The sequence below is a fragment of the Pseudoliparis swirei genome, chromosome 5 (assembly GCF_029220125.1).
Source record: "Pseudoliparis swirei isolate HS2019 ecotype Mariana Trench chromosome 5, NWPU_hadal_v1, whole genome shotgun sequence".
NCBI lineage: Eukaryota > Metazoa > Chordata > Actinopteri > Perciformes > Liparidae > Pseudoliparis > Pseudoliparis swirei.
The window spans coordinates 21,913,834-21,924,426 of record NC_079392.1 but is presented as its reverse complement, the minus strand read 5'-3'; the positions used below and the strand labels follow the sequence as shown (position 1 = coordinate 21,924,426).

Genomic DNA, 10,593 nt, shown 5'->3' with positions numbered 1-10,593 from the left:
TTATCATTATTATCGCCTCAAAAAATAACAGCAATTTTGAGCTTAATAACAATAATTAGAATATTTGCCAATTTGTTCAGAAACCTCCTTGAGTATAACATATTAAAAAACAATCCAATTTATTTTTCAATCCTAATAAAACAGAAGAAAAGTCGGCACCTTGAATGCAGAATAATCATCTCGGAGGAGGAGGAGGAAAGCCACGTGATTGGCGGAGAGAAGGAGCGCGTGCGCGTCCCGGTGACCCCCCCCCCCCCATCCCACCCCCACCCGCAGCGCTTTAAAGGCGGGTAGATGGCAGCTCAGCATCCTCCCGCAGCCACACGAGAGGCGAGCCCAGCACGCAGCGCACCGAGCGGGATATTCTCGGGATAACACGGAGAAGAACGAAGAAGAAGAAGAATAAACACTCTCGGGGAACACACCGAACCACCGGCTGCGGATTTTAGAGAAGAAGATTTGAAGTGGGGGGGAGAAATAACTCGGAGATATTTCACTTCCGACGCAGAGAGGAGAGGTAGGAAGTTTACAGAATCCAAGTTGTTGATGCTCGTATTCCTGAAGTTTCCACAGCCGAACAACTCTTACTTCAGTTTGCTTCTTATTTGTTGTACTTGCACATGTTTGTGTTTAATATTACCGACTTCCGTTTCTTTCCGAACTCCATCAATTCTTGACCAAAAGTCGTTTAAAAGTAATACATAAATAACAACGCGGCTTTATTTTTGCTTCAATTCGTCGTTTCAAAATGTGAGGTGTTTTGTGTGCAAGGATGTTTCTTCCAAAATGTGCAATTATTCTTGGACAATAACTTATCAATAGCACCGGCCGTTATAAGTGTGTTTTGCACGCGGTTCCTTGTCAAATAGGCCAATATTCATATTTTGGAATCGTCAAACGTTGTTTGAATATGAACGTTATTTTTGGTATTTTTTTTTGTCAGATTGTTAATAACCAATATGTTAATTATGCCCATTAATTTCCTCGTTTAAGTTTCTGAATACTCGACATGCAGACAGAGCTCCGGCCCCGAGGCAATCTTTCGTAAATGCTGTATAACTCATAAATCCACAGCAATTTGCATAATTAGCTTTAAATCAGAGCCCGAGGATACGTGACATTGTCCTGAAAGAAGAGCATGCATGTTGAATTTATAAGCTGCATGATAAAAAAAAATACAAAAAAAAATCGAACAGAATACACGAAAGCAGCCAGAGGCTGATTCATCTAAAAATAATAATGCAGTGAAAGTCACATAAAGAAATGTTATTGCATTAGTCACAGTGCGCGCGCTGGCCCATCGTTCACGCGTCAGGCCTGATGATAAATGAATAGCTTTGAATAGTTGGAACCTATTTGCACTCACATTAGACCGGAGCCCCGTCACAGCCTGCGGGCGTCGAGCTGACCTGGGACCCGCCACAGATTGAAATAAACGGCCCTGCGCGCGAGTCAAACTCTCATGAGCAAAGTCAATATGTTGTGCTTAATTCGGTCGGCATGTCTTTATAATTAAAACTCTACACACTGAATATTTACTTTAATTGTAGATGGTGAAATAAAACAAAATAATATAATTTATTTCATTGGTCTGATTTGTTTTGTGTGGAAGGGAAAAAAATGTCAGTGATGTATTTTTACCTTATTTAAAATGTAGATCGTATTATTATTATCATTATAATTACCATTAATAGTGTTATTATATAGTATGGGGAACTTTATTTTTATACATTCACTCATCACAATTACGAATCACTGCAGGGATTTTTTCCTCAGATTACAACAACAACAAAGGACCACATGATAAAGCAAAATAATGCAAAAAGTAGATTACTACAAATTGTGTGCATGTTTTACTGTTTTAGGCAAATGCTGCATTTTATTTATAGTAATTAAATAAATATTGTATTTTTCCTTGCTGAATTGAACCGAAACTCTTAATATTCGGTACTAATTTATTAATATTATTATTCCCTATTTTAACACAAAATAGGTTGCGCTGTGGATTTAAAAAAAAGAATTATTCAAACCAATATGTTATATTTTTTCCTGAAGGCTTTAAATGCCACACACTCTGTCAATTCAACTGTGGGGGGTAACTCATAAATTATCTTTAAAACAGTGATTGAATATTATTTCTATGCACCTGTTGCCACTTCAACCAGTCCTCCTTCAACACACGTCATTATCACACAACGAGATATTAATAGTGACCCGACTGGCTGCTTTAAAGAGGCCTTCCACCCACAGCGCTGCTTTCTCTCTGCAGACAGCCCGCCGACCATGCAGCACTACGGGGTGAACGGCTACTCGCTCCACGCCATGAATTCCCTGAGCGCCATGTACAACCTTCACCAGCAGGCGGCGCAACAGGCCCAGCACGCGCCTGACTACAGGCCCTCAGTGCACGCGCTCACTCTCGCAGAGAGACTGGCTGGTAAGAATCAGTTGCTCATTTTGTTGCTCAATTTCATCGAATGACATTCACGATCCCTCGTCTATTTAAAAACAAATACAAAGTGTGTATATGACCCCCGTCCGGCTGCTCAAACGACCTTTACACCTGTTCCTCAATTAAACTGGTCCTGTTTCTTATTTTCTCAACGGCTGCACATTTCAAGACATTATCCTTGAGGCCCGGTATGGCTCCCAGCACCGAAAGCAGCGGCGCAGCCGGACGGCCTTCACCGCCCAGCAGCTGGAGGCCCTGGAGAAAACCTTCCAGAAGACCCACTACCCCGACGTGGTGATGCGAGAGCGTCTGGCCATGTGCACCAACCTGCCCGAGGCCCGTGTCCAGGTGAGAACACCCCTTTTAAAAAAAAAAAAGGCCGTTATCCTCCTGTGGTCGGTTTGCCCGCCACTCAAAAGTCATCTTGTGTCATTAAAAGTGATAACGGATCACGTTGATGGGCCTTTGACTGGAGCCCTGACCCGTCTGTGTATCTGCAGGTCTGGTTCAAGAACCGTCGGGCCAAGTTCCGCAAGAAGCAGCGCAGCCTGCAGAAGGAGCAGCTCCAGAAACAGAAGGAGGCGTCCGGAGCCGCAGAGGGCTCCACAGAGGATTCCAAGACTGACCTCAACGCCGCCAACACCACCGCCGCCGCCGGCACCCTGGTTCCCGAGGCCCGCACTCCTCCCCATCCCTCCTCCTCTTCATCCTGTCCCTCAGAGACAGAGAGGCAGGCGGCCGCTCGGCCCGGAGAGATGAGCGTGGAAGTCAACGTCACCTCCCCCGAGCCGTCGGACGGCGAGTCGGCGGCGGAGGATAACGGCGACAGGGAGGAGGACGACGTGAGAGGGGATGCCGGGGTGAGGGTCAGGGAGGAGACGCACCGGGAGAGGGGAGCGCGGCCGGGGAGCAGCTCGCCATCCTGCAAACAGCTGAGCCCCGCAGCAGGTAAAGACATATCACGAGTGAATGCACCTGCTTTGAATCCAATCACACTCATGGACAAGATTTTACTGAATTGGAATGTAAAGTGCTCCCAAAAAAAAATTATGTCAGTGTACACTACCGTTCAAAAGTTTGGGGTCACCCACCCAGACAATTTCGTGTTTAACATGAAAACTCACTTTTATTTATCAAGTGATTTGCAAAATGAATAGAATATAGTCAAGACATTGACAAGGTTAGAAATAATGATTTTTATTTGAAATATTAATTTTGTTCTTCAAACGTCAAGCTCAAAGGAAGGCCAGTTTTATAGCTTCTCTAACCAGCATAACTGTTTTCAGCTGTGCTAACTTAAAAAGGGTTTTCAAGGGTTTTCTAACCCTCCGTTAGTCTTCTAAGGCGATAACACAATGTACCATAAGAACACTGGAGACAGGCCTCCACACACCTATGTAGATATTTCATTAAAAACCAGACATTTCCACCTAGAATAGTCATTTACCACATTAACAATGTAGAGTGTATTTCTGATTAATTTAATGTTATCTTCATTGGATAAAATAGTGCTTTACTTTGACAAATAAGGACATTTCTTCGTGACCCCAAACTTTTGAACGGTAGTGTATGTTGAAAACATAATGAAGCCCTCCTCTCTCCCCCCCGTCTCTCAGACTCCCCCCTGAGCTCCCCCACCATGCCGTCCTCCAGCGGCGTGCCCGGCAGTTTGCCCCAGAGCAACGCCTACGCGTCGTCTCCGCTCAGCCTCTTGCGGCTGCAGGAGCAGTTTCGCCAGCACATGGCGGCCACCAGCAACATGGTGCACTACCCGCCCTTCGATATGAGCCCGCCGCCCTCTCTGCCCTACCTGGGCATGAACGTCAACATGCCGTCCCCGCTGAGCTCGCTGCCCTGCCCGTCCTACTACCAGAGCCTGTCGCAGGCCCAGCAGGTGTGGAACAGCCCGCTGATGCAGGCGCCGCCAGGCAGCCTCAACAGCAAGACCACCAGCATAGAGAACCTCCGCCTGAGGGCCAAGCAGCACGCGGCCTCGCTGGGATTGGACACGCTCCCCAACTGAAGCTCGGGGGCCGCTCAGAAGAAAAAAAGAGTCGGCCCTCGAGTCAGAGCCGTGCCTATATATGAATTATGGGCCTTGTCCAGTGGAGGTGACTCTGGGCCCCCCTTCATCCCTTTCCACTCCTCATCACCCTCATCAACTGCGTGTATCCGTCCAAACTGCAGACTCGTCACCTGAAAACTCATTTTGAAAAAGTCAGATTTGAATTTAAGCTATGCTGCAAATCCAGTTAGCTAACGTAACAAAAATTCTCAAGTCCTTTGTTCAAAATCGGTCCATATTTTCAGATGTGTGCTAGTTTTTTCCTGAAACTACATTTAAAAAGCAGTGTGATGGATAATTGACTACTATTTTTACTAGCAGGCACTTTAGGCGCCCTTCCTCAGTTTGCCCCCCTCGCCTCATCGTCACTGCTGGGAGCGCAACATGAAGAACGGCTACAAACTCGATGAAGAAAATCCACACAAAGAAAAGAACTGGACTGCAGTTGTGACTGCGCGATACTTTTTTTGCGTCAACTCTACGAATGCTAGCTGCTCACCGTGATTCCCGCCTCCTCTGTGAAGTCCGAGAAGAAGGTTTTGAAACTCCAGAGCCGACTCCAGGACAGATAGAAGATTTTTTATTTATTTAAATGTTCTATAATTCAACCCCTGAATGTGAACTCTGCATGCGCGCACCCCTCTGAAGCATGGCGTACAGCCGCAAAGCACCGAATGAAGTCTCATCCGACCAGAAGCAAAAGCTCAGATCACTCGAGAGACTCGTTTCTTTGTCGATGACACGTGACTCTCCTTGTTTAAAGTTACAGCACTCGGCAGAATCCATTGAGCTGTAAATATCCGTCAGTGTTCGCCTGCATCTGCCCGGCTGGAGACTCCATGTCTTCTTTCGTGTGAAGGAGGCGAGAGGAAAACATTTGGTGTATTTTTTTCAATCGTGGCTTTAAACAAAAGGACCTACAGCGGCAATGAAATAAGGGAGAATCTGCAGAGACAAATAAATATGAGCCCGGACGTTCACTCGGGTGCCGGATTGACCTCGACCACTGTTTCTGGGCCACTGGTTTCAGCAGAAAGACGCACAGGCCCGTTCTCTATGTATTATATATATATCGCTGTAGATTTAAGACATGTATTTCTCAATTGTTTAAAATGTAAGTAATTTATCTGTTTAATGCAAGGGAATAAATCACACATAAGAATGACTCATTTTCTAAATTTCATCGGTTGGAAATATAAGATTAAAATATTTGCTTATACTGATTCACATTGCGTCATTTTGACATTTCACAAAGCAAAAAGGGATCTGTATTCTAAAACAATGACTCAAGATTATTAACACAGGGGGAACAAAACAAAGGCTCTTTGTTACAGGTTATCAGCTGTCACCTGTATATTCATAATATCCTTTATTTTGATCTGCTCTCCTCTCGCTACTGCTCCTTTATGGGGAGACACACACACACACACACACACACAGAGATCAGCTGCGGCTGATTAACAATCAACCACCAGCTGAGGCCGATTAGACCTCGTCCTGACACCCCCGCTCCATCCACTATGCAGCCGAGCCTAAACACAGTTACTAAAAAATGTTTCAAATTTATTAATCAAATTTAATAGAGACAGTATTAAAAAACATTTTCTCAATAGAAATTTGAAAGAACATGAATTTGTATATTTCTGAACATTTGGAACTTTGTCAGCTAAAAGGTGAGTCAGAAGTATATATATATATATATATCCCACATAGCAGGACATTCAAACAACATGCGAACAGGCACGAAAAAAATATTCACTCGTGTAAAGCTCTAAAAAAAACACTGAAAAACCTTTTCTAAAAGTTTCTCCAGCGAGAAGAAGTTTGCAACAAGAGAGGGATTAGTTGAGCTCTTCTTCCCAGATGGCTGACAGCGCCGCGCTCAGGGGGACCGACAGGAAACTAAATCTTAATAAACAGTTTAGATTTCCACACACGTTACCTTCAAAAAAAAAGTTTAAATGAAGTTTGGTTAACATGTTCCACTGAAGACACCTTGATGAACCGTATATAATGGAGACACAGGAGGCCTCCCGTGAGGTTTACACACCGCGTCGGGGAGAGCCTGCCACTTGTTCCCTCAGTGCAGAATTACTAATCCCAAATGAAATGACTGAAGCAGTGTCAGGCTCTAAAGAGCCTCCAATCCACCACCCACCCACCTTCCCGCTACGCCCCTCCTCCCCCACCCTGTCAGCCGAGGTTGGGCTGCACCGAAACAGAATGCTTTGCCATAAGAAGATTACCGTTGGTTGGGATATCGATGGATTAAGTAAGAATAGAATGAGATAAGATGGAACTGAAAGGGTTCCTGGAGTCAGCGAAGTTCAGACAACTGTTTTTCTTCTGGTTTTTTTCCTCCTCCTGGTCTTTACCCGCTTTCTGAAGATTATATCACTGTCGTACAGGAGAAAAAGGTGAGAGGGGTGGGTGATGTAGGATGGGGCAGGTTACAGTGTATACAAATAATAAAAGAAACCCTCGTGCTTTCTTAAAAAAAATATATATATCTTTTAAGCATACTAAACATGTGGTCAATTTGTCATGAACGTCTTGTTTTGTGTGTGCTCGTAGAGATCATATTGGTGGAAGTTAATGGGGAATGCTGTGTTTGTACGAGTGTGTGTGTGTGTGTGTGTGTGAGAAAGTGTGTGTGCGAGTGTGTCTATGGCAGCTAAGCCGCTGAAGGTTTCCAGGAGCTCTTTGATGTGTATCTCGGCAATGCGCTATTAGAGGGATTTTCCTAGTTGACAGCTCAGAGAATGTGTGGAGGAATTGCGATGCCAGCGGGCTAAAAGAATGCTGGAAACCGGATTAGGATCATATTCTGGCAGCTCCTGTCACTTCATCAATGGGCTAAGGTTTCCTCAGTGACAGCCCTCCTTCTCTGCCCCGGCTAAAACCTTTAGTGGGACCATAAAAGGGGTGAGAGAGGGGAAACAACAATGATTGAATGGTGTGCTATGATTTCGGGTGCTGCTGGGTTTTGCTCTGAGGGCTTTGTGTTGGGAGGTCTGGGGGGGGGTGTTGATTTGGAGGGAGGGGGCCGGCCGTGGTGATGAGAAAAAAGGGGTCTTTTTTTTGGGTGAAAGTTTTACACCCAAATCCCTGTGGTAGTGCATGTGGAGTTTTTTTTTTTTTTACACTGATGCTAGCAGACAGGGATAGCAGCTGTGTGTGACAGCAGCAGCAGCAGGTGTGTGTGTGTGTGGGGGGGGGGGGGGGGGGGGATGCCATTTCCTTCATATTAAGGATCCACTTGGTCTGCCTGTCTTCACCGAGTGAGGACCCCTTTCACACATTATGAAAAGTGTGTCACTTAGGAGTGTCAGATATTCTATCGGCTCATTTGAGGACACGGTGGCTCTCTTGTTGTGATCCGTGTATCTTCTTTTATTAAAGGATTATTCATGTGATATTTAAAAAAATATGTTTTTAATTGTCAACAAATCCTATTTAAAGACCGAAAAACAATAATTGATCTTGTTATCAAGTATTCTGTGTAGCCAAAGCATGTTATCGCGTATTCCTCCTTGTCGTAGACGAACCATGTTGTCTAAAATCTATTAAAAACACATTACGATGATCATGGTTGTGTATTTTGAGTCAACAACACATCCATCGTCCTGCTGCTGCCGCCGCTAAAGCTTGACGCGCGGATTCATCCGCAGATGAAAAAGTGTCAACAAATGCACTACTTTTTTCTTCCAAAGTAAAACATAGGAATGCCCAGCTGCTTTGTCAAAAATGTCCTGTCCAAATTTCAGAAGTGGCATTGAAGGATTTTTCAAATATATATTCGAACAAATGATAAATTCACAAAAAGTATGATTGAGATATTTTAACACAGAACTTCAATATGTTTTCAACACACACTGACATTTTTTTCGTATGTGATGCCTCGACATAGGGGACATTTTACAAATGAAATCTCACATTTCACAATAATCCACACACACACACACACTTCAGGTCAGGTGAGTCATTTGTGCTCTAAGCGGAATATTTTGAGAGGATTTAGGGGGTGCACCGTCTATATCGGGACCAGAGGTTGTGTTGTTCAGAGGGCTCTTGATGAGGTGGTCTCTCCGCCGTGCATCTTGGACCAACTGTCTCCATGTTGCCCCCCCCCCCTCCCTCCCAAGAGTGTAACTCCACACTTTGCTCACCCGTGTGAAACGATACTTTCACAATACCACAGGAGTTTGATTGTCGGCGACAAGTTATATAATGCCAGGAATTACAGACTAGCATGCAAATGCTAAATCCTCCTCTCTTTCTGCCGAGAAGTGGATGAGACGGACTATATCTGCAGGCTTCACTCCGGCTCCCCAGCTTTGTGCTACAGAGACGTTCTCCCTTTCTCCCCCTGACTTGGGTGATAATCCTGACACGCACTGTCTGCATTTTTTTTTACTGTACGTGTTTAAGCGCATTTGCAGAGCATTTATCTCCCCAATGTAAACCAATTTGGCTATAAGGGCCTTGGGCCAAGCAAGGCGCTGGAGGGAAGAAAGGAAAACTCAAACCTAGCAGATGTGCAGGGAAGAGAGGATGGGAGAGCCGGAGCGAGGACGCAGGGGAGGGGTTGATGAACAACTGAATGCATGCAACAACAACAAAAGGGGGGGGGGGGGGAGCGGAACCGTGCGAGAGAAGGGAAAAAAATGTGTCCCTTGTCCGAAGAGTAAGCTTTTGAAACTTGGGATAGGGGCCTTTAAAGCCGATAGAACGTGGATCACTGAATTGTTGAGTCACAGAATCTGCGAGAATCATACGGAGCTCCCAAGTTAATCCCGTCATCGTGGAATCGGTGGGCATACTTTGGGGATCCCAGCCTCTTCTGTAGAAATTTGGAGCCCGCTGTATCGACAGAGCTGCTGTTTGATACCGCCTATACACCTGTATCAGCTGTCTGTTAATCTGCCTCCTCCTCCTCCTCCTCCTCCTCCTCCACAGCACGTCGCCTCTGCTGCTAGTAATGGCTGATGAAATGGACCAAAGACCTAAAAGCTGCCAATCTTGCCGCTTCCTGATGCCTCCTGTAAGTGGCTCTGGTTGCAGGCTGAACTCGTCACTTTGATCGTCTGAAAAAGGCAGGAGCCCAGCTGTGTCACATATTACTACCTGCAATTCTGCGGAGCCATAAAGACTATGGGCTCCTTGGTCCCTGAAATGGGACATTAAGACAGAATCATCCTAGTTTAGTTGGGGCGATATCAAGGTGTTTTATTTGCTGGCGCACAGGCAGAGTCTGACTGTGTTGGGATGGCTTTTAAAGTACCTGATCTCATAGCCGAAGGTTCCTGCGAGGTGTTTGCTGCTCTTATCAATGAGACGTTACATGAGAAGAGCGGCTCGGCCTTGACGGGGCTGCCGGGTGCTTCTGAGGTACGATTACAACCGGCTGAGCCTTACGTCCAACTTCCCAAACTTTCATTTTGCTGCGGACACTTATATGATGACATCATATCATGCACAAAGTTGTCTCACAGATAATGGTTATATGAAGAAAACTTCTCATCACATAACATCAGTGAATGGTAAAGTATTGTTGAATTATGCAGCAGGACGGTTCTCAGTCAGTCGAGCATCACGAACTGGAGCTCAAAGTTGTACACGTTTGAATAATTAGTTGATTATAACTAGTATTATCAACACTAGTGATGATTTCACATTACAAGGAGATAATTGATTTAACGTTGACTTTAAACACTTCAGTTCGCTGAAGCACAGCCAAAGATTATGATAAAAAGGGCTTTTGTCCGTAGTTTTATTGTTGCAACTCACTGAATGTTAAGATAGCACATCAGCAATGGATCTGAAACACCTCCAGCAAATATCAAAACATAATATTGTATCTATTATATTACAGGTGTTATAATACTCCCAATATACAGTAGACTAATATAAGTATGTACAAATGTAACACGTTGTCTTTTTTATCACCAGTGGATGATCTCGTATCAATATGGAGACGTAGCTCGTGAAATATGCCTTTTTCTCATCACAGGGGAAGCACAGGCGTGAATAAAAACTAAGAATCTCACATTTTCATCACAGGCCGACCTGTTTT

At 44.7% G+C, this 10,593-nt stretch overlaps 1 protein-coding gene across 1 annotated transcript; it reads left to right on the top strand.

Annotated features, from left to right (window-relative positions):
* Positions 1 to 496: 496 nt before the first annotated feature.
* LOC130193681 (diencephalon/mesencephalon homeobox protein 1-B-like) lies at positions 497 to 5,583 on the top strand. The gene is made up of 5 exons (XM_056414329.1): positions 497 to 517; positions 2,270 to 2,437; positions 2,622 to 2,800; positions 2,953 to 3,400; positions 4,069 to 5,583. The coding sequence occupies exons 2-5, from the start codon at positions 2,284 to 2,286 to the stop codon at positions 4,473 to 4,475; spliced, it is 1,188 nt and encodes a 395-aa protein (XP_056270304.1). The 5' UTR covers positions 497 to 517; positions 2,270 to 2,283; the 3' UTR covers positions 4,476 to 5,583.
* The last annotated feature ends 5,010 nt before the right edge of the window (positions 5,584 to 10,593 follow it).

What these genes read in the sequence shown, in the direction of transcription:
- LOC130193681 (XM_056414329.1), top strand. Translation starts at nt 2,284, where the DNA reads ATGCAGCACTACGGGGTGAACGGCTACTCGCTCCACGCCATGAATTCC. An exon ending in TCTCGCAGAGAGACTGGCTG is followed by an intron (nt 2,438 to 2,621) that starts GTAAGAATCAGT and finishes GCACATTTCAAG; the next exon opens with ACATTATCCTTGAGGCCCGG. An exon ending in ACAGCTGAGCCCCGCAGCAG is followed by an intron (nt 3,401 to 4,068) that starts GTAAAGACATAT and finishes CCCGTCTCTCAG; the next exon opens with ACTCCCCCCTGAGCTCCCCC.